Below are 25,113 nucleotides of genomic sequence, written 5' to 3' on the forward strand. Positions count from 1 at the left end.
AGGGTATGCTCAGACGTGAGTCCCTTGCTCTCCATGCCACTGGAATCAAGCTATCCTGGCTGACGAGGGCTGAAAGCCCGAAACCGGTCCTAGGATGCTTGTTTCCAGTCCAGGGAGGGCCTGGCTTGGCAGTTCAGGCTGGACTGTTCCCATGGGGCACAGGGTCAAGACTGATTTGCATATGGCTGGGTTCAAACTGGAATGGCATGGTGAGCAAAAAAAAACGATGGATTTAGGCCCAGATCTCTGTACTGGGGTGAATGTATGACATTGTTCTGCATTCTGTCCATCAATTGTTGTTTTTGCATTTGTCACCCCGAGTGGGAAGGGTATGCTCAGACGTGAGTCCCTTGCTCTCCATGCCACTGGAATCAAGCTATCCTGGCTGACGAGGGCTGAAAGCCCGAAACCGGTCCTAGGATGCTTGTTTCCAGTCCAGGGAGGGCCTGGCTTGGCAGTTCAGGCTGGACTGTTCCCATGGGGCACAGGGTCAAGACTGATTTGCATATGGCTGGGTTCAAACTGGAATGGCATGGTGAGCAAAAAAACGATGGATTTAGGCCCAGATCTCTGTACTGGGGTGAATGTATGACATTGTTCTGCATTCTGTCCATCAATTGTTGTTTTTGCATAGGTCCTGTTGCTGGCCTGCGCTCCATTACAGTTGGTCTGAACTTTGGATTCACCCTGGTTCAGCGTGACCTCCCGTAACCCTTAACTGCTATTTACTTCTAAGCAATATGGGGCCCATTGCGATGACGGTGGGACCGACTTCTCTAGCCACGGTCAGACCGCTGCATTAGGATGTGGAAGGTCGGAGTGCCTTGGGCCAGCCATAGACAACCGCTTCCGACAGGCTCAAGGAGCCCATCGGGCGGTCGGGCTGATCGCATTTCCCACAATGGAGGTGGTGCCTTCTCAGGCGCCGTCGTTGGGATTACGATTCACCTTTCCGCCAGCCTTTTCACGTCGGTTCTTCCGATGTGAAAGCACCGACCCCCATGGTCCTCCACTATGGGCCCTGGGGGGCACCTGTGGTGCCCCACTAAACATCCATGCATTGTGTCGCATTCACCGCATTGTGCCTCCCACAGAATGCAGGGATGTTTGAAAACATGCCTCTTTGCATTGGGGCTTTTGCTGTGGGCCATTTCCATGCCGCAGCACAAACCCCTTTACAATGAGGCATGTTTCCGACCCCCTTGACAGTGGTTGGATCCTGATTTGGCAGGTGGGACCACCGAATACATGTCGGTGGGTCCCATTCCCATAATGATCGCCATCGTAATTGGCCCCTATATTGCTGTTTATTCTTTAAAAGTTCATACCTCAAGTTCTACTTATTAGATATTCGTTATTTTCTTGCTGTACTATTTTTCGAAACTAGTGTGGAGTCTTTCTGTGGTGTTTTCACTGTGTTACTGTAAATTACAGTGTTTATATGCTTGCTTAAATACTTTACACATTGCCTCTTAGGCTAAGCCTGTCTGCTCTGTGCCAAGCTACCGGAAAGTGAGCACAGGTCCCTACTTGGCAGGGTTCTAATCTCTGCGAACTAAATACCCAATTTCATGTACTCTAGGTGGGTCCAAAAAGCTGAGATGGCAGGAAGTACAAATTGAAAATTAGATGGTGTAGGAGAGCAGGATTGGTGTGTATTGGTTTAGCAATTATATTTTGACTTGTTACTGGAATCAAGGGTGTTGCAACTGGATAGAACACTGGTGCTTTGGATATTTTGTATAAAGGTTCCAGTAATATAAGAACACACATGGTGCAGGTGCGGTTTCAAGTGCATTGGTTAGAGATACGACAACATTGGCAGACTGATGCAGGAATCTCAGTTATAGAATAAGGACTGGTGGGACAAATCAATGTAAAAGGGCATTGGTACAGCAGTGTATCTCAGTTGTGGAGTATTGGAGTTTCTGCAGGTCAACTTTGAGGAGGATTAATGGATTGCCATATGGGCTTCAGTATTGAAATAGCCTCTATGTCCTATAGGTGAGCATTTAAGTGGCTTGTAAGAGCAGTGTGATCACAATGGTAGGGTTCCATGGATCGCAGCTAGTTTGGATTGAAGTGCATTGACAGCATTGTTATAGACTGTGGGGGGGTAGTACTACAGGGGTACTGTTTCATGTAGTCTGACATGCTTTGTGAATCAGCCTTGATATGTCAGATTCTCTTAAGTAAAAACTTTCAAGTTTAATTTCAAGTTAAAGCTTATCATTATTTTTGCTTTTGCTAATATATATCCTGACTGTTTGCAATTTCAGATTGTTTTAGAAATTATTGTACAGTACTTCAGGAGGGGCTACTTTATAAACTCCAGAGTACCTCATTGAATAGGCCACGTTGTGTGTGTGGGTTCAAATACTGGAATGGCAATTGGGATTGGGGTGCAACTGATTCAGGTATGTATAGGGCCAGATACTGAAATAGCTTAACATTAGCTAGATCATGGTTGAGATGCCCCTAGCAGCTGTTGTTAAAAGTGGTGTCTGTTGATCTCAGTAGTACTCTGTGTACTTTTCTGTCTGCATGGGTGGAGCTGTGTCGTTCTCTGTGTGCAAAACATCTGGAAAAGCAACGGTACACCAGACAAAGATGCCTGCAGAATCTCTTCTAAAATCCTCAGATTCTATCTATAATTAGACACTGACAGTGATCAAGGCACTTGTGGAAAAAAACAATATACACAGCTGAAAACTTGATGAAAATAAACTTGCAGAAAAATGAAATCACAGCACGGTAAAAAGAAGACAGGATGTGACCAAGCTGTCAAATAATATGTTTAAATTACTCACTTATGAAATGGTTGATCTAAAATAGATATCTAAGGTTAGGGACTGGCCCTACAGCTGCCAACTAATTGCTTTTCATAAAGGTCATCTTCAGCCATCATTTTTTATTAGCCATCTGTATGGGGACTTAGTCATGCTTAAATAACAGAGAAGGTAAAATTACAAGACCGAGCAACCAAAGTGCTTTTTATTAAAATTGAAGGATTGTGCAACTGAAATGAGAGTCATTCTTTTACTGATAAACGTCTATTTTTTATAACTACAATGGAGATGGAGCTAGTAGGAGTGTGTACCAAAGGATAGGCACATTGGATATGGCCATCTCTTCAGTGAAGACAGCTGCATGGAAGAGAGAAGATAGGGGTAAAGATGTGAAAGCAAATATCAGCATGTAATGCCATGTCATCTCTTTCATCAGCCTTTTAAGTGCATACATAATATGGGAAAAACAAAACTACAAGTCCAAGAATGTGAAGAACCGCTGGCTAAGAAGCCTTAATTGGTTGAAGGAACTGCATGTGTAGTGTTAAGTAGAGATAGCACCATAAAAAGTAAAGTGAATATGTCAGTCAATGTCAGGTAAACCGCAATAGAGCTCTCGTCCGAAACATCAAGTGTAGTTTTCTCAGTGAAAATCTTGAACTCAGAAAGTCCATACAGTATCTAAGACCTTCTAGAGAAAAGGTTTGAAACTTGCTTCTGGTGCCCACATAACCACTTCTGAAGTCTACTAGGACCTCAGAGGATGTACTTAGAGACTCATAGCGTGTCAGACAGAGGCCAACAGCTGGTTTGGTCAAGGTCCAATTGCCACTGGTCAGCTGCTTATTTCCAGGAAAAGGACTTGCAAATTATTGTCTCTCTGTAGCCACACATGAGATCAGATAACTGATCCTTGGAGTCAATTTCTTTGTCCTTGTTACAAGGTGAAGGGGGTCCAAACCTTCCTGGCCCCTCTGTGGCCATAGACAGGAAGTCCAGACTCTTCTGATCTCCCCCAGGTCCAGAAAGTGTTCTGTCCAGGTACATTGGTGTGACACATTTATGCCTGGCACCTGCTAGAAGGTGAGGGTGTTTCCTGGGTACTCCAAAACCAAAGGTTCTTAGGGCCAAGCCTACCCACTTTTTTTAGTCTCACCTGTTTGCCTTACTGCAAACACACCAAAAATGCCATGTTCCAGGCCATTTTCAAGAAGGTAAAACACTTCAGCCACACTAAACGTAGGCACTAAGGGCTGAGGATGTTGACAGAACCCTTCTGAATATTCTGTTAAGTTCAGAGAAGTAATCTCTGCACAGTTAGGTCAGCTTAGTGTTTGCACCTTGGAGGAATTTCACACCTCTTGCACACCTATTCCTGGGCTAAATCGATGTTTTTTGTGCAATTAGTCTCTGGCAGGGAAAGTAAACTTTCTAAACGTTACTTTTCCTTAACAGCTATAAAAAAATATGACTTCACAGTTGAATTGGATTTTTAACAACTATTTAAATTAGTGGTTTCATCATTTTTCTAGCTGGTACCTTTCCCAAGTTAACAGTATTAATATTAGTATTTTAATCTTCACTCTGTTTTCTTTTACGTAGGATAGCTAGGCCTGTCACAGTAAAAAAAAAAGGTTTGTTGTGCCTTATCACTGTAGGGGCATGATATTGTTAATTTTCTTAATGTCCCTCTTTTAAATACTATACACTCTGCATTGTGGGCTGCAAGGCATACATAGGGGTGACTTTCTAACATTTATTTGGGGGCGGGGGTTACCTGCCAAAAAAGGATATTACAATAGATCACATTAAAGGTTTTGCACTGTAGAAGTAAGGCTGTAATGGTAGGGCTTTAGCCAAGTTTGCTTTTGTCACACTAGTGGATGGCCCAAGAAATGCTGCAGTCTGCACATGAAAGTTAACTATCCATGCTATGGTGTATGCCTGCACCATGTACTGTGGCCTTATGAAACATTTATTATGCCATTCGGGCATTAGCTAATTTCTCTGTGTTTGAGGGGTCAGAGCACATACACTGGTCACTGAATAACAGAACCCCAGTGTGCAGAGTTAAAAAACCAGCAATAAAATAAGGTCCAGCAAAAGGTGAAAAATGATGACCATGTAGAAAAGGAAGATTTGCTACAAATAACCTAGCAATAATCAATTCAAATATAATTAGCACAGATACTGCAATCTTGATTTTGCAGCACAAAATAAAATGCAATGTTCTCCTAATAAATATTATTGCTTAGAGAAACAATGATATTGAGGGTCTCTTGACCCATTCTGTTTCATCAGTTGATTTTCACTCTTCATATGAAGCAACATTATTGCTCCTTTGAAAACATTATGCTGCATTGGATATAAAATTGTACATACATATGTTTATGTTTGGGGGGAGACCCTGGAGATAAACTCCTACTACAAAGAGCTCCGTCCACAAATGTAGATGTTAGCAGATTTGGCTGTTCATGCCATGTTTTTCATGTGTGCTCTAAAGCGGACACACCTCCAAACCTCAGATAACATGGGCACTCTGCATTACTTTATCCTCTCTATTTCTCTTTGAGTTAGTGAAGCACTTAATTATTTGATCTAAAACATTTTGTTTGACTCTGTCACTATAGGCCAGATTCCCCAAAGGTTTTCTTATCCCTTGTATCACGCAAGGTGATGCAAGGGCAATTCAATCCTTAAGTCAGATTTATCAAACCACGCAAAGCCATCTGATGTGGCCCTGCGTGGCATGATTAATCTGGAGTAACACAAGGCAATGCTAGGGAAGCCATTACATGAGTGGAAAGTGGGTGTTCCCATACATCCACCCATGATTTTTGGTGCATACCCAGATTTACCAAGAGTTGTAAAACTGGGAATGTGTCAAAATGGTATGCCTACCTGATAGAGCTGCAACAAGGATAGATATATATTTATTTATCCTCCTTCTTTCCTCTTTCTAAGTGTGCTGCATTCAGCATTTTGAAGCACACTTAGAAAGAGGAAACAGCCTCTAAGGGTTGTTTTCGTGCAGGAAGGTGACCCTTCCATTGCAAAAACAAAACTGCCTGCAATGCAGGCACTCTTGCACCATGGCACAAGGATACGGGCATTGGCTCCAGGCAGCCCATAGTATGCCAGCACAGTGAGACAGCAGGAATGCGATGTATCTTAGTTAATAAGGCACGTTACTGCCCTCTCCATTTGAAGCAGCGCAGCAAGTTGCCTGGCTGCATTGCACTGTGTCAAATGTTGATATATCTACTCCTATGTCTGTTTCAGTGCTTACCCTTATGCTACTTTTTATTTTGCATATAATCTAATTTCAGATTCTTTTTGGATTTTGTTCATATTACTCACTGTTAGACTTGTCAGCCTTCGGGCGGCCTTCCCACAAACTTTTTGTCTCTCTTCCTCCATTTCTACTGATTCGTTTTTGTTTGCCTTAGGCCTCTGTGCACTTTACCACTGCTAACCAGTGCTCAAGTGTTTGTGTTCAGTCCCCTAAATATGGTTAAATTGGGTTATACCCAATTGGCATATTTAATTTACTTTTAAGTCTATTGTAGAGTGGTATACTATATACCCTGGGCCTTTAAATTAAATGCTACTAGTGGGCCCGCAGCATTTATTGTGCCACCTGCTTAGGTAACACCTTCAAACATGCCCAGTTCTGCCACTGCAGCCTGAATGCAGTTTTGAACTGCCATGTCAATGTGGCAATATATCCCCCTTGCCAAGCCTTACGCTACCCTTTTATTAGAAGTAAGTCACAATAAAGGGATTAGGTGTGCCTAAATGGGCCATCTGCTGGCAGAATGAGGGCAAAGCGGGACAAAGCCCTACTTGCAAATGAATAAGGAGTGTTCTGCCTTCACAAAAATTACCTAGCACCACCACCTTGTCACCGCAGCCAGCTTAGACTAGGGCAGGGGAGTAAGGAAATTCCATGCACTTCAAAACCACTGTTTAGAAGCTTCCCTCACATCTCAGAAGGGGTGCAGCAGTGTATAAAAAGAGGGCCTCAGACACCAACTCTTCAGTTCACTTCTTTACCTGTGGGTGGGTTCTCTGCCAGGAAGAAGGACTGCTGTGATGCTGAAAAGGCTGCCGCACTGCTGGACTGCAGATCAGAATGAATGCTGTCCTGCTGTGCTGACCTGCTGCCCTCTTGCCTGGGTGAGAAGGACTGGACCTGCACCTCTTGAACCCAGAATCCCAGAGTGAATCCTAATCCCAGGGCTCTTTGACTGGCCTCCTGAATCTGAAGCATCAGAGACACAGCAGGCACCTGCATCTTTACTCTGTACTCTGCCATCTGTGAGTATACACTTCCAAGTGTTGCCATCCAAGTCCTCTACCTTTGGAAGTGAGCCTAAGGTACTCTTCCAGCTTCAGTGGATCCAGCAGAACCAACGCAGCTCTTCGGCTGCACAGAGCAAACCTGAGCAGAACTGACGCATCACTGCTGCTGCGTGGTTCGAGCCCATCGCAAAGACCTGCATCGCATCGCAGCCCACAGCCCCTTCTGAATCGTCATTGCACGACTCATCCTCGGCATAGGCCTTTGCATCCCTTGTTGACGGCAGCCTCAATGACGATGCTGGACTCCACACTGCAGCCTCACAGCTCCTTGGAACTGACGCATTGCCCTGAATGTGCAACGTATCTTCGACGCCGGACTTCGCACCACAAGCCGTCATCGATGGGATCATTGATGATGATGCAGGGCCTCGCATTGCAGCCGTGGTGCATCTTGTGATTAGTGCTTCGCTCCGGCTGTGCAATGCATCTTCAACATGGATCCCTCAATGCTCTGCAAACCAGGATTTAAGGCACTCTCTCCAGCAGGCCTAACTAGGTTGGCCAGTCAAGCGGGACCAGATATCCACAGTTGGTGATTTGTTCTTTTTTGGTGCTATTCTTACTAAAATCTTTCAAATTGAATATCTCCAGTTCTACTAACTGGATTTTTGTAATTTTGCTGTCAAACAATTTATCAAAATATTCTCTATTTTCCTAAATTGGTGTGGGATTTTTCTTATGTTGTGTTTTTACTTTATTACTCTTTGTTTGCGGCATACATACTTTACATATTGCCTCTAAGTTAAGCCTGACTGCTTTTTGTGCCAAGCTACTCATGGCAGTGGCGGTTCCTGAATAAGAGCACTGGGCCTCCAGCCCATGGCCATTTTGCATCTTCTTTCCTAAAAAAGTATTTATTGTAATTAAAGTAGAATAAAAAAAACCCAGTTCTTTCATTCAAAACTGTCTAATGCTTGTTCATTCAGGATCAGGCACTTTCAGGAGTCATACTTTGAATTTGAGAACGTGTATCTGGATTTGAACTACAAAGACCATTGGGCTTACCGACGCAGAACCCTTAGAGGAGATGTCATAATTTCCCTGTCTCCTCCTCCTTCAAGCAGTACAGATGCAAAACAGCCTCAGGCATTTTACTCTCAAGCTGTACAAAGCAGCATAACAATCAAAGGCTAGTTTCCACACCCTTTTCAGTCACATCACAGAGTGGGGTGAGATCTGAATGCTTCACTGACTCCACCCCACTTTGTGACGAGGAGAGAAAGGTTGTGGTCAAGATGTCAGTGATCATGAAATATGTCATTTTCGGATGTCAGGTCACATTCAGCTTCCCTTTTCATTTATGCATGCAACTTGACACTGGTTCACAGGTTGGGCCCTAGCTGATGGAAGGGGATTTCAGGATCACATGTATGCAGAGATGGATTTACTGAGGCACTCTAAATGTGGATATAAGTAGGTTTTGCCTCTGAAGATATGAGACTGCATTTACCCACAGCCTTGTAGTGGAGTGAAGAACATGTAGCAGGGAGAACAAAAGGAACTTTTACATTTGCAAGATTACTCTGTGAAAATGATGCACCACGTTTTAGGACAGAGGTAATACTTATTTTAAGTAATTGAAAAATTTCAAGGCAGAGATCCTCTCATGCAAGCACTGGATTGACGTTATTTTTTTTCCAGAGTCCATATGATGTGGCTACTCAACCAATGAGGGTCCCAAGCCTCTGGGGTTGCTAGATGCTTTGTGGTGATCTGTTCATTTGACCAGCCAGGTCTTGAGTCCTTTCCTGGATTGCTGGAGCAATGGGGCGGTTCTGAGGTGCAGGGGAACATTGTTCCAAGCTTTGGGCACCAGGTGTGAGAAGGAACATCCTCCACTGTCGCATCAGTGGATTTGGGGCATATCTGCGAGGAAGAGGGAGGCGGATCAAAGGTGTCTGGTCGGTTAGTGAAAGGTAATGCGTTTCTTGATGCATGCTGGTCCCTCGTTGTGCAGGGCTCTGTATGCGTGGGTCAACATCTGGAACTGGCATCTCTTCTGGAGTCAGGAACCAGTGTAGCTTCTTGAGGTGAGGTGTGCTGTGGGTACATCTGGGAAGATCAAGGATGAACCTGGCCACTAAGTTTTCTATTGAGTATAGTCTCTTCAGGAGGCGTATAGTGATTCCTATTTAGAGTATGTTCCTGTAGTCCAACCTTCTGGTGATGAGGGCCTGCATGACGGTCCTTCTGGTGTTGAGTGGGAACCACCTGAAGATCTTACGAAGCATGCATTGAGACTGTGTTTACCTGTTTCTTCATGGATAGCTTGCTGTCCAATATGATGCTGAAGTTGCGGACATGGTCAGTCGGGGCAGGGGATGAGCTGAGTTCAGCAGGCCACCATGCATCTTTCAATCGCGAGGTGTTGTTCCCAAAGATGAATACTTCCATCTTGTCTGTGTTCAGCTTGAAACAATGTTCCTTCATCCATTCGCTGACATTCATCATACATCTGTGGAAGGTGGCTATGGTGGTGGAGGGGTCTTCTGACAGCAAAAGGATGAGCTGGGTGTCATCGGTCTAGGAAATGATGTTAAGTCCATGCGATCTGATGGTGTTGGCCAGGGCAGTCATGTATGTGTTGAAGAGGGTGGGGCTAAGGGATGATCTTTGGGGGATTGTGCAGATGATCTTCCTGGGTTCTGAGGTGAATGGTGGGAGACAGATTCTCAGGGTTCTGCCAGTGAGGTATAAGCTGATCCATTTGAGGGCATTTCCCAGGATTCCAAGGTAGTGGAGTCTGTTGATCAAGAAGTGATGGGAGATGTTGTCGAAGGCAGCTGACAGGTCCAGGAGGATGAGGGTTGCCATTTTGCCTCAGTCCAGGATGGCTCTGATGTCATTGGGGCTGAAATCAGAACTGTCTCTGTGATGTGGTTGGCTCAGAATCCAGATTTAGAGGGGCCCAGGAGTTTGTTGTGTTCCAGGTGTTCGGTGAGGTGCTTTTTGATTGCCTCTTTTGGAACCTTTGCTGGAAAGTGGGGCAGGGAGATGGGCCAGTAGGTCTTCGGTTCTGCTGGGTCAGAGGAAGGTTTATTCAAGAGGGGCCTCACATCAGCAAGCTTCCAGTCCTCAGCGAAGGAGGCATAGGTGATGGAGGCATTCAGGACTTTCTTGAGCTTGTCACCAATCATCTTGCTCCTGAGGTTGAAGATGTGGTGGGTACATGAGCCTGTGGGTGTTCCCCAGTTCACGGAGTTCACGATGGAGACTGTGGCTTGAGCCGTAAGAGGGTCCCAATGGGTGAACAAGTTTTGGGGGTTTGTGTTTGTGGGTGTGGGCATGCTGATGCTGTTGGAAATGGAGAATTAGGGTCTGAAGCTTTTCAATGAGCAGTGCCCACTAGTGACTTATGAGCAGAATGCCAGATGATGCTCTGGTAGGTGTAGGCCTAGTTACTTGTCTCCCTGACTAAATTGTGATACATTTTTTGTAGTGACCTCTCTTTCTGTGGTGAGATGTTTGAGCACTGCACTGAGATTGCAGGCGTAGTGTGAAGGTGGCTTTTGGGAAAACTATCACTTCTGAAACCGCTGGCTTCAGCGACTCCAGCACTGTTTTATGCAGGAACTTATGGTGACTTTTTTTCTTTCTGTACTACATGACCCCAAATGCATCTTTAATATAAACTTGTATGCTTGTTGTATATGGTTTCATATCCTTCAGAGTGTAATATGTACTTATGTGGCCTTTCATATGACCTCACTGTCAGACTGTACTTCCATGTATGTATGTATGTATGTTTATCCACACCTACAATGCAGATGATTTTTCATTCATCTGGTCCCACTTTACAAACATTCCTAAATTTGATTTTGTTGTACATGTCATTGGTGTTAATTATCCTGTATCCGAATACGAAACCAACATGTCCAAGTGGGTGTCTCCTAACTAGAAATACCGACCTCTAAAAATGCTTATTTATCAAGCACACCTTAAAAATTGCCTTTTAAAAATGTAGCCTTAGTGTGTTTGGTAAATTGTGGCATAAGCTGCACCATTTGTCAAACCCAGCTCCCCCCTTTACCTCTGCTCCCTGGACCAGCCTTGGTAGAGTGGGCTTCGCTCGGTTCAGCCCCACCACTTAGGAATTTCACCAGGAGACACTGACCCAGGGCTAAGGACAAGTTAATATAGTGAATTCTTGTGGTTAACCCTGCAAGGGATTGTGGCTGTTGCTTGACCACGGCTCGCAACCCAGTCAAACAAAAACCTAATTTCTCACACTCATACATTTTCTTTCATTTTATATAATAACTTGAATTACAACTACTAAAATAATGTGTATCGATCATCCTGTACGGAAAAAAGTAATGTGCAGTTTGATGTTTTTACTTTGCAATCAGGTTATAGTTGCTTTTAGGGACTTTTCCAAGTAACTGAATTCCTTGAGGAGGTCTTTTACTTTTTCTTTGTCCATTGTCTGAGCAATGGTCTTTCCTTCAGTGTGATTATAAACATGCTTGGTCTCTTGCTTAGCAATGTGTCATAAATAAAGGTGCCTACGACTAAGATGAAGCAAACACAAGGAGATGATGGACGGAGTGCTGAAATTTTTCAGACACTCACCCTCAGTCACAGATCTGGGTTGAATCTATCATTGCTCTTTAGCTCACTTCACCACCCCAGTATGGACCCAACCATATGCAAATCAGTCTTGACCCTGTGCCTCATGGGAACAGTCCAGCCCGAACTGCCAGGCCAGGTCTTCCTTGGAGCGGAAACAAGCATCCTGGGACCGGTTTCAGGGTAACACCCCCAATCAGCCAGGCTAACTTGAATCCAGTAGCAAAGTGAGCAAGGGACTCACGAATGGGCACACCCTGCCATCTTAGGGCAAACAAAGCAAACACAAGGAGGTGATGGACGGAGTGCTGAAACTTTTCAGACACTCACCCCAAATCACAGATCTTGGTTGAATCCAACATTGTTCTTTAGCTCACTTCGCCGCCCCAGTTTGGACCCAGCCATATGCAAATCAGTCTTGACCCTGTGCCTATTGAGAAGAGTCCAGCCCGAACTGCCAGGCCATGCCCTCCCTGGACCGGAAAAAAGCATCCTGGAACCGTTTTTTTCCCATGAGGCACAGGGTCAAGACCGATTTCAATATAGCTGGGTCTGAACTGGGGTGGCAAAGTGAGGTAAAGAACGATGATGGATTCAACCCAGATCTATGACTGAGGGTGAGTGTCTGAAAAGTTTCAGCACTCCGTCCATCATCTCCTTGTGTTTGCTTTGTTCACCCTAAGTTGGCAGGGTATGCCTAGACATGGGTCCCTTGCTCACTGTGCCACTGGATTCAAGCTAGCCTGGCTGATGAGGGGTGTTACCCCGACACCGGTCCCTGGATGTTTGTTTGCGGTTCAGGGTAGACCTGGCTTGGCAGTTCGGGCTGGATTGTTCCCATGAGGCACAGGGTCAAGACTAATTTGCATATAGCTGGGTCTGAACTGTGATGGCGAAGTGAGCTAAAGATCGTTGATGGATTCAACCCAGATCTGTGGCTGGGGGTGACTTTCTGAAAAGTTTCAGCAGTTCGTCCATCATCTCCTTGTATTTGCTTTGTTCAAATAAGATTAAACATTAAAGATGCTGCAAGCACTTTCCGGTGATGTGTAAAATCGGGGGTAAATTATAAAAGATTTGTAATAAATTGAAAAAGAATCTCATATTGTAGGATTCACCAGTGCTTGGTCAAAAGAGATTAATCACTCAATCAATCAATCAATTTAAGACGAGCAGTAAACATACAGAGCCCATTTATTGCTATCTGAGCTTGCACACTGTAAATTGTAGACATTTTAAATATGTTAATTTAGCATTGAGCAGGCAGACTTAAATGCCGCAGTGGTATTCCTCGAAACTTTGAACAGTTCTCACAGTTTATTCAGTCTTAGTCTTGCATTAACAATGAGAAATTTTTTATACCGGTGTACCATTTTTTCACATAACTTTTTATAAGTGTGAGTAAATATGCAGGAGAAAGCTGAGGTGTAGAGTCAGAGCTAATCCAAAATTATTTTTTATTGTCTACTTATTATTTCGTTTTGGAATGGTCAACTTTAAATTGAATAAACTCATCGGACATTAATTGGAAAAGGTATGGTTTGCATTACCAGAAAATGGCCAATGTGAACTACATTCTGACCTCTACCTCTTCAGAACGGGAACTCAATTGCTTGGCGTCTAAATCGAATGTTGATGATTACCTTGGACACTTTCAAGTTTATGGTGAACTTATGTGTTACATGTATGGTTCTTTTCTAATGAGACACTTGGAATAATATAATTATCAATGTTAATTATGGACCCACAAAAGTGGAAAATGCCCTCAGCAGCAGGAATTCACCCAGCATAAACCCTGGTCGCCCACCAGGGGCAGGAATTGTCCTGAGTGAGAATTGCCCTTCAACAATAATCAACATTTCCTGCAGCATGAACCACCATAGAGGCAGAAAAATTGAAATCTTCATATTTTTGGCTAATGAGCTGGCACACACACAATCAAAGGGGAGTAACATTCTCGTACATACAGCAAAACACCTGCCTGTGGGAGAGAAGCTTCTTTTCAAAAACAGAACAAATGAAAATGTTAATGAGTTGCCAACAAATCAATTTTGCTACATTTAAAAGATGCAGCGAGACACTCTCAATTAAAGCATAATTACACCTAGAGTGTGAAAAAATGATCCTTTTGTTCTACATCTTTTATAACCAACACATTTACACTTCTGACTAATAGGTGTGATTTCAATACAATGCTGTCATTGGCCTAAGTTTCACGGAAAAAGCTGTTTTTTTAAATATTCGTTTTTCAAAAACTTACTTGTAAAGGTTTTTTAACCAACATTACTTTTCATAGTTGCAACGGGTGAGAATGTCTTCCTAAGCAGGAGTGGCCCGTGGAGGTAAGAGAGGAGGGGCAACGGTGGGGGAAGGACTCAACAGACAACGAGGGAGAGGAGTTTGCCTAACGGCTAGGACGGTCAACCTTGAATCTGGGGAACCGGATTCGAGTCTCGGCAATGACGCAGAACATCCTGTGATTCTGGGCAAATCACTTAGGGGCAGATTTATGTTCCCTGGCGCATCCCTGCAAATCAGCAGGGATGCTCCAGGAAAGATGCGTCACGCAAGTTTACCCTTGCGCCACCACAGATGCGCCGCATTTACAATGCAGCGCATCGTGGCGCAAGGATAAACAGATGTGTGACGCATCTGATGCGTAAGGGTGGCGCATTGCGTCGCAAGCACAACACAACTCCAGCAATGTTTAGGGGCTGCCCATACCTAACATGCAGCGTCATGCCTTACGCCTGCTTCAAGCTGGCGCAAGGTTTTGACGCAGCAGCGTCGGAAAAGTGACTGAGTGAAATCTAGTAGATTTCACTGCGTCACTTTTCCGAGGCTTTTTCCGATGGAACGCCCACCCAGCATACATTAAACCTGACGCAGGTTTAATGTAGCGCAGGGCTTTACAAGGTGACGCATCTCCCTAGATGCGTCACGTTGTAAATAAGGCGCAACATGGCGCATGGTTTACGACGCCGCTGCGTCACAAAAGTGACGCAACGGCGGCGTAAAAGTGGCGCAAGTCTAACATAAATCTGTCCCTTAATCTCCCTGTGCCTAACAAAATAAATGTGTCCTCATGTAACGCAACTGGTGCTATGTAAAGTGTTCTGATACCCAATACCTTCAGGTCAAGTTCGCGCTATATAAAACTCAGTAAAAAAAAAAAAAACATGAGTGAAAATTAAATAAATAATTAATTTCCCCTCATCTTTGTTGAGTCCCGTTCCACCCTGCCCCTTCCTGCCCGAAAATAATCACAAGAGGCTTTTTCGTCTTTTGACGTGTGCTTCAGAATGCAGTACACATAGAACGAGAAAAAAGCGAAGAGAAATAAACATATTTCTCCTCATCACGCCTCACCTCGTGAGGTGTACAGATTTGGCGCTTCCCCAAGTTTACATGATTTTTTAAATCTGGAGCAGTGTCAAAATGTATGGTGCAAAACCGATGCAGGGCTCTCATAAATAAGCCCCTTATTATCAGGGAATTATTAGAAAAGTGTCAAGAATTGAAGCACTGAAATAGTAGCAGAAAAGCATGCCTATTTTCAGAAGGTACAGTGAACGGCCATTTAGCTGATACCACTGAAATGGTGCTTCTCTGTTAAGCGAGACATTGTTTAATCAATACATACAGAAGGGTCCTGAAGTAGGTGGATGTCCTGAATATTGAAATCCACTTCCTGTGGCCAAAATGGGACGAGCAGGAAAGAGAGGGCAGAAACATGCAGTGTTGCAGTGGGAGGGGACATTTAAGGCTGACCATTGACTAGCTCTGTGAGACAACAGAAAAGGATATAATGTGGGGTCAAATTACAAAATGGAACCTCAACTGTCTATTCGTAACGCTGTATGCCCGCCACCGAATAACAGAGCTATTCATCTCTAACTAAGAAAGAAACTCTTCAAGGGGACCAACCTGGCCCCTCTCTCTGACCTGCATTCTATTGAGGTTGGCCTGAAGTTGTGACTTTTCCCTGGTCTAGTACAACCAGATGATCTCGAGTGGGGCTTTGTGCTTTTAGGAGCTATTTTTTCCTCAAAAGTAAAAATTGCATGTCTCCGGTTCTACTGATTCGATTGTCTTTTTGGGATAATTTTATTTAATAAAATCTAATTTATTTTTCTGGATTGGTTTTAGGTTTTTCTTGTGTTGTGTTTTCACGTTATTACTCTTTGTGTACTGCATAAAAACATTATACATTGCCTCTAAGTTAAGCCTGATTGCTTTTGTGCCAGTCTACCAGACAGTTAAGCAGAAATTAAGTTAGTGACCTTTGTAGTTCACATTGACACAGTTTGCATCTGATGCCCGAGTGGGGTTCCCACCCCCTCAACCAATGACCCAATTATTTACAATTGCCATATCTTTGTAGATATAGAGCTGTACTGTTCTCTCTTTCATGCAACACAGTGCAGCAACATTGCTTGCTATACTGCATTGTGTGACCTCTTCGTAAATTTGCCCCCAACTGTTTTCTACTGGTATACAATTTGTTTTGTACCATGGACTTTATCCTCTTCTGACACATACACCTTTTGTACCTTTCCTCCCACTGGAAAAATCTTCTGACCAGTAATACATGAGCTGTGTTATTAGCATCTGCCTCATTTATTTGTCACCTATTCTCCTACTCTTTCCTTCTTATATTCTGCTAAACAGGTTAAAGTTGTGCTGTAAGTACTATATTTGACTGGCTTGCAGAGCTATTATCAATTTTATCACATAGCATGCCTACCATATGCCCTGCAGATCTCTGCTTAATTATACTTGGCCCAACTGTGCAGAGGTATCCCTGCATGCTTTCATAGTCTGAACTTAGGCCATAGGTCCCTAAATTGAAGCAAACCATCCCTTTGCAAAGAGGAATGCAGCATATTAGCAAGGGTTATATCACAAATACGTATCCATACACACTCTAGTGCAAGTTAAAAGCTGAGAAACAGTAAGGTATTGCAAACCTTTTAACATTGCATTACATTCCCTATAATCAACAGCAAATAACTGTTATTTTTTACTTACTCTATCACAACTGCTTCCCTGGTGTATAGTGTTTTATAGCTAAACCATAAGCTCATGGTAGAAACAAGTAAATGGTATTAAATCAGTGTGGCAGCAGAGAACAGAGAGGTCTTAAGCTTTGAAGGAACAAAATTAAAGCAGGGTGCCAGAAAAATAAAAAGGTCTAAAGCAGTGTTTCCCAGACTGTGGGTCGTGACCCACAGGCGAGCCCTGAGCAAGAAAGTCAAAGCAATACATTTCAGATGCCTTAAATTCTGTATTTATCTTGTCACATATGCTGCACTTTGAAGATAGAGCTCAAATGTCAGGCTATGTCTTCTGACAAATTGCTGTTTATTTCTTTAACAAGGAGTCCGTGTTTACAAACTCTTATCACTTTGAAGTCAGAGAAAGAAAAGTAAAGTGAATTATGTGACAATCTTGTAGGGGTACATGGAGCATGAGTGGAAGGTTGTAGGATGTCGTGTGTCTTTGCAATTATGGCAGGAGGAGGGTTTTGAATATTTGGGTGACTTTTTTAGTACATCTAATTTGATTACAAGCGAGATGTTGTCCCAGCAGCTGGGCCCTAGGTTTCCAGCTTTGGCATTTAGTTTTAATCACATTTTGAGCTTCTTAAAAACAAATTATGTTGTGACTAATAACAAAGCTTTAAATATGTTAAATCAACTATCTAGCCAGGGCCTATGTGGAGTGAGCAAATGGTATTTTTGCCTAATAGAGCCGGGTCAGCAGAAAGTCCTCGATAACTTTTTGCCTAAACTATTGAAAGAAACTGGCTGTAATGTCAGCAAAAAGGAATGGCAGTATTTATGCGAAATAGGCTATAAAGCGCTTAGAGCGGCCAACTATAAAAGAATGGCCTATTTGTCAAGATGGCAAACTTATTATACACCTAAAAGGCTGAATACATTTTCTCTGGCCTCCTCTGAGTTTTGTTTTACATGTGGGGACCCAGAGATAGGATCTTGGAACCATATATAATTTTACTGCCCCGGTCTACATCAATTCTGGTCTGATGTTTTTTCAGGGATTAATCAATGTTTAGCTTTATCAGTCCACATTATTCCTACTATTAAATTAGCTCTTTTTGGGTGTTCAATAGAGGTCCAACATCTGTCTAAATACCAACAATATTTTTGTTCAATAGCTATTGCAGTGGCCAGGTCTCTAATTCTACAAAATTGGAAGCTACCATTGATTCAGCAATAGCAAGAAAAGATGGTTAAGTCATATATTTGGGAGGAAGCATATGCCAAGCGGATAGGGTCTCTTAGAAGATTTGTAGCGATTTGGTCAGGGTTTTTTCCACTAATGCATTTTAAAATGTTTATAGTCACTTATACCCTGAAAGTGTTATGAAATTAGTTTATTAATTAAGTGTTATTTGATTAGATGCACTTTATTTCAGGTTATAAATAAGTTGCTGCTATTGATAGATTACCTGATTTTGTACTGATAGCACTTCCTTTCTAAAGCATTATCACTTTATTGATGTATCCATGAATCAATGGTTTTATTTGTAATATGCTGTGGCGCTTCTTATGTTATTGATATTCCGGGTTTTTTAATTTCAGCACTTTATTGATATTGTATTGGCACTATTTTTAATGTATTCTATTCTCGATCCTGCAAGGTTAGTATCTTAGTCCGATTGCACTAGCACTAGCACTTTATTAAAGTAACTATGAACTGATCATCAGATTGGACATAAGCTGCTTAGTCTTTCTTGATATCTCTTTTTGCGCTTTTAGTACTTTATTGCCATCGCACTATTGCTTTACTTATGTATGCAGGAATTGATTGTTTCATTGATGTAAGCGTATTATGCAATTGAGATGTTTTGCCTTTTTGTTGCAATCCACTCAATAAAAAAAGGATGCCTATACATACACACTCTAGAGCAAGTTAAACGCGGAGAAACAGTGAGATTTGGCAAACCTTTTAATATTGCAGGACTTTCCCCATAATCAACAGCAAATATCTGTTATGTTTTACTTATTCTCTCACAACTGCTGCCCTGGTGTATAGTGTTTTATTGCTAAACCATAAGTTTATGGTAGAAACAAGTAAATGGTATTAAATCAGTGTGGCAGAAGAGAACAGAGAGGTATTAAGCTTTGAAGGAACAAAATTAAAGCAGTGTGCCAGAAAAATAGAAAGGTTTAAAGCCGTGTTTCCCACACTGTGGGTCATGATCCACAGGTGGGCCCTGAGCAAGAATGTCAAAGCAATACATTTCCGATGCCTTAAATTCTGTATTTATCTTGTCACATGTGCTGCACTTTGAAAATAGAGCTCAAATGTCAGGTCATGTCTTCTGACAAATTGCTGTTTATTTTTTAACAAGGGGTCTGTGTTTACAAACTCCCATCACTTTGAAGTCCTAGAAAGAAAAGTAAAGTGAATTATGTGACAATCTTGTTGGGGTACATGGAGTGTGAATGGAAGGCTGTAGCCCGTCATTGTTCTGTATAACACAACAAGATGTAAATACCTGAAAATGAATAATACACATTCAGCAGATACGAAAGCGAAAATGGATCAATTTTTTTTGTATGTCTGAAGTGTGATGGAAACAAAGATTTGAATAGGATCAGAACAAATCAAGATACTTCACTTGGTGATGCACAAATAATAAATAGTTGCTGAAACCTGATTTCCACAAATGATCATCTGTGTGTAATTATGTTTTAGAGGCAAACTGTGCAAATTTGCAGGTCATTTCAATGAAAAGTGTGGCGTCTGTAAATGACAATGCACTATAGCATGATGTTTTAGTTACATTAAGTAACTCACCAGCCTCATGTCCATTGACGCCAGATTGCTCGCAAGTGTTTGTCGTTTTAAAAAGTGGGTCATGATCCTAAAATGTTTGGAAAGCACTACTCTAATGCTATTACTAAAAACTTAGAGGCTCTTCGGTAAAACTGATGTCAAATGGAACTACGATTCTTGCCTTGGAGCAAGTAATGAAAAGATTATGCCCACTAGTTCTCGATTCATGAAAGCATGGAATAAAGATCAGAAAAAGACCTAAGGTCCTTTGCGTGACAGTAGGGTTTGAAAGGCAAACCTCCGACTGAACGTATGGCTCTTTTGTGAGAAGCATGATGTGCCTTTGAGTACTTTGAAAACAATACACTCTCAATGTAGTACTGAAAGATAGGTATGATAGGGAAAGGCATGTACTCTTTTGCTTCAGCACAAAATGAGCCTAAAATCAAGGTTTTGCATAACCCAGAGTCTTTGAACTAAATTGACTGCCACCCCTAAAAAGGAAATAACTTCAATAACCCAGTCTGGACATATTGAAATACTGAGTTAAAGTTTGGCTATAAGAAGGCGGGACCATTGATAGTATCTTTGGTAGCACTTTCAACAAGAGAAAACAAGAGGAGATATGCTTATTAAGGTGGTCCTCGAGGCTGAGGCTGATATTGAAAATGACTCCCAAGTTATGGGGATTGTTGGCAAGAACTGGTGGGGAAGGGGGTCTGAGGATTACTAAGAATATTACCAGCCGGTCACAGCTTTACCAAACACTAGGATCTCTATTTTACTTAGAATTTAAGTATAGGAAAATAGCATCCATTCAGGCTGCTACTGCCTTTAGGAAATATGTGAAAGTCGACTGACATTGTGCTATATCAACAGTTAATCGCATTAATCACTGGAAGCTGCCTGCATAGGCTTGGAATGATAGTACAAAGGATGAGATCAGACCCACTAAAGGAGGTAGCAACAGGCTTTTAAAAAGGTCAGGCATATTGCTGATCCATGGGAGATGCCTCAAGTAATAGGTTTACTACTCAATAAGTAAGGAAGAAGGGGTGTAACTACACTTTTGTTTTTGTTTTATATAGCGCAAACTCGACCCAAAGGTATCAGAGCACTTTACATGAACACCAGTTGCGTTGCAGACGGACACATTCCTTTTGTTAGTCACGGAGAGATTAAGGGCCTCATGTAGGAAGCCAAATACCGGTCGGTAACGGCCGAAATTCGGTAAATATCCCGTTACCGACCGGTATTTAGGCATTTGCGATGTAGGGGGCTGATTTTCTGGATTCTGTATTTACCGAATCGGAAATTAAGAAATCGGTAAAATACCGATTTGGTAAATACCGAATCCAGAAATGCAATGTAGGGAGCACTCTAAAGAGTGAAAATTAGTATTAAGAATTCGTTATTTACCACCAAATACAGGTTGGTGATAAATAACGAATACCTTGCAAAAAACAATATTTTGCAGATTTAAGAGTGCCATGTGGCAGACATACATGCCCTTAGGGCATGTATGTGCGCCACATGTGCACACATGCAAGATTCAGGGGTGCAACAGGGTGTCAATGTGACACCCTGCCACCCTTGTATATGCTCCCCCATTACCGAATCGGTATTTACCGAATCGGTAATGAGGCATACCTTCCCATTGATTCCTATGGGCCTCCAGGCCCATAGGAATCAATGGGAAGGTATGCCTCATTACCGAATCGGTAAATACCGATTCATAATTACCGAATTTTTCCGATTCGGTAAACTTTACCGAATCATTACCTACATCACATTTACCGATTCATAAATACCGAATCGGTAAAATTCGGTATTTATGAATCGGTAAATGTGAGGCTACCTACATATGGCCCTAGGAGATTGCCCAAGAATCACAGAATGTTGAGCATCTCTACCAAGACTCGAGCCTGGTTTCCCAGCTTCGTGGTCGACTGCTCAAGCCATTAGGCCGCATGCTCTCCACTTGTCAAGAATAGATCTGATATTGCTGAGGCATACCAACATCTCCTCCACACCATGGGTGGATCATCGGCCTCCCTGAGCTTAATACAAAAACAAACACTTCTCAGTAAAAGCAAAGAATTGTGAGTTTCCAAAACTCAGTGTCTGAATGGATGGCAGGAAAATGTGAGGAATAGACCTGAAATTCACTATTATTGAAGAATCTGTTTTATTGTTAGTATATAAGTCGATCACCACTTCCTGCTGTCCTATTCTCTCTGTTCTAATCCATTCCTTCTCCACCTAATTTCTTTATTTTCCTTATTCCTGTTTCCATAATTACCAAATCTTTTTAGCTTAGTCACTAACTTGTAATGACGTTACAGATTTGTTGGTCTATCTTTAAATGCTAAACATGACCTGTCACCGGTTCAGGAAAATTCCCAAATTTAGGTAATTGCAGGCCAACACTATGATACGATTCAAACATAATAATGTCAAGTACTCGCCCATTAGTCAATATAAGAGCTTCTGAATTTGTTATTGAGACAAGCAAACAAGCATTTCTTTTTTCTGATAAATCTAATAAAAAATGGTCTTCACCAATTGTGCCTCTTCCCAACAACCTGCAAAAGGTTTGACATCTGCCATATAGATTGCTGTCTTCAGTACAAAGCAATCATCAAACCTAAAGTAGAGATACATTTACAATGCATTTGTATACAAGATAACATCATATTATCACATTTGGAGGATGTTGGCTATGATACCATGCCCAAACACCAATTCAGTCATCTTTCTGTTGTTTGGTTATTCTGGATCAATATTTGTATCCAGTAAATTGTGCCAATGCTTCAGTCATTAAACCTGCATATGAATCCCCTAGTCGACCATGAATGAATCAAAACATTAATCATTATGTGTTATGATCAATCATTTCAAGCAGCAGAATATTTAATCCTATGTTATGCAGAGTGCATTGAACGGACGAAATTTGGGGGCCGGCAGATTGACTTAAGAGAAGTTTAGAAAAGAGAGCAAGAGAACTCCACCTATTACACCAATATCCTGACAGGCCAAAAGCTAAGTGGAACAAAAGAAAAATTAAGAAATGAACACTAGAAAATTGTTGGAATGCATGAGTGTTGTACTCTAGGAAAATCCTGTGGAAAACCAGGATATTGGAGAGGTCGCTTTGTGATAGAATGTCATTGTCTGAACTACAGTCTAGGAAGTGTCAAATGCAGGAAGAGGACTGTTAACACTGTATTTTAATTACTTTACACAAAGTGGAAGTAGAAGAGTTCCTGAGGAATACCTCATTGAATAGTAATGCACTCCATAGTCAGACTGAAACCCATAAATTACAATATCTAAAGAGTGACAAGAAACAACTATGTAATCAGTGGGACAGTGAAAGACATTTAAAAGAAACTCCCATAAGTAAAGAGACTATGGTCCCAACCATCTCTAGCGAATTGAAAAAAAGTATTATAAATACTGGTGTCATTGGAATACGAAGACCAGTTAGCTGAGATCTTTAAAAAAAAGAAAAGTTGTTTCTTAAAAAGTAATGTTGATCTGAGGGATCACGGTCTTGGTAAGTGGTGGACGCTCTAAAAGAGATGGTGTTGGTTTTCTTAAATGGTATTTGGTAATGAAACATTAAGTGAAATTAAGATTTTACAGGGTCTTAGTATACATGACATTGAATATTGCTTAGTGATGTTGATAATGTGTTTATACAAAAAATGTCTTATTTGAGTACAATGGAAAATGAGTGCATAATTGTACACTGCTGTTTCAACTAGACCCTGATGATAGATATTGATTGGTATTTTTACTGATTCATAGTCGATGGATGAATGCAGGTGCAGTTGTGATTGTTTATTGCCCAGACCTAATAGCCCTTAACCCCTTCTGTGCCACGCCCTTTCCCCCTCCTGTGCCGGGCGTTGTATTAGTGGGTGGGGTTCATGACGAGATAGTCTCGTCATGGGCACAGCGCGACCGTGCTCCATGACGAGACTATCTCATCATGGGCACTGAAGAGGTTAAGGCCTAAAGCAGATGCCAATGTGTCAGTAGCATTTGATTCAATGAAGGGGTGCTCCAAACATTACAGAGGACTGATGAGCATTCCTGCATGGCTCAGAATGGCGGCGCTAGAACACGACATGAGTTACAAACTAAATGGAAATGACGTATATTTTAGGCCTGTGGAGATATTTATGTGCTTAAAGTAAAGATGAATGGGATTAAATGGTTGGGATCATGCAGGATGTAGGACTTGGAGGCTTGGTGAAGAGATAGCTTGGAAAGTGGGAAGCTGATTGCTCTAAAATGTGTTTGTTGTCTAAACTGTAAAACCAGGATGTATCCTGAGGTGTTGTTAATCTTGATCCAAGTTCCCATAATGTGGTACAACTGCAAAGGGCATTGACATGTCCCCTTAAAAAACGTCTGTATCATTGAATCACGTGCTTCGCAGTTCGGGGACATGTTTACCTGAGAGGCTCATTTGGGTCAAAGGTATTTAACCCAGACTCAGAAACATTACCTTGCTTCCAGATTAGCAGAAATGAGGAAGACTCATTACAATGCATTACTGTGAAATAAGGGTGATTAACAGTGGTTCATGATCGGACGATCCATGCCAGATTTTCAGGATATTCACATGGGATAAATGTACCTATAATGAATCTAACTGGAAATTATCTCTACAAACAATGGTTACTCTGAAAACCAGGCATGGATCCTGCCCATTGGGACCTAAGGTGCACTCTCGTGCATTAACACATTGCATTTCACCCAATTCTGCGTGATCAGGGTTGGATATAAACAGTTTAATAGTGTTTTTAAACAGACACACACTAACCCCCCCCCCCTTCGTACCTGTCTACAGCAATTGCAACCAGCGTGAAAACAGAGGCAGACACCGACATCCCTTGCACAAGTCCACTCATTTTACACACTGCATTGCTGAAGGGCCAACCTGGTAAAATAATGGAGAAAACAAATGATTAGAACAGACCAACAAGGGGGTTTGAACTTGAAACTATCTAACATTCTTCATGTATTAAAGGCTCACCTAGTAAATCACCAAATTGGTACACTTTTGGACAGTGCAAGATCCTTACATGTTTTTTGATCAAAGTGTACACGTACTACCTCAATTGTTGGTCTTACTTTTAGTTCAAGTTATGTGTCTTTGGGTCTTTTTTATGCATAGAGATGTTTATCACAATCTTCAAATAAAGCTGGAGGCATTGAGATTGTCAGCATAATGTTAACAGGAAGATTGTGAAAGTTGCAAACTAGTCTCTGCCACAAATTGTTCATTTTTTGCATGACTTTGACTACATCTGTAAGCTTGTGAAAAAAAACACACATGGCTGGACAAAACTTCCACTAAAGGTAGGTGTGCTGGAGAAGATAATCAGCAAAAACAAATCAGAAATTTGGAAAACTCTCTTAAAAATATTTTTTGCAAAGATATATGCTCCCAAAATATTTTTTTTCTAAACCTCTGCAAAGTTGAAAAACCTTAATCACTAAATTACCCTAATTATCACATCACTGGGGTCTTACGGTGTTACAAAACCAATAGGGTCATATTGCG

The 25,113-nt window shown here is 41.9% G+C and overlaps 1 protein-coding gene across 1 annotated transcript in view; it reads right to left on the reverse strand.

Annotated features, from left to right (window-relative positions):
• Positions 1-25,113, reverse strand: part of LOC146785743 (neuropeptide FF receptor 1-like) — a 782,045-nt gene that overhangs the window by 49,146 nt on the left and 707,786 nt on the right. Inside the window, exon 2 of the mRNA XM_085633582.1 lies at positions 24,387-24,486. Coding sequence (XP_085489708.1) covers positions 24,387-24,486 — 100 coding nt within the window. The remainder of the gene's footprint in view (positions 1-24,386; positions 24,487-25,113) is intronic.

The sequence above is a fragment of the Triturus cristatus genome, chromosome 11 (assembly GCF_964204655.1).
Source record: "Triturus cristatus chromosome 11, aTriCri1.1, whole genome shotgun sequence".
Taxonomy (NCBI): Eukaryota; Metazoa; Chordata; class Amphibia; order Caudata; family Salamandridae; genus Triturus; species Triturus cristatus.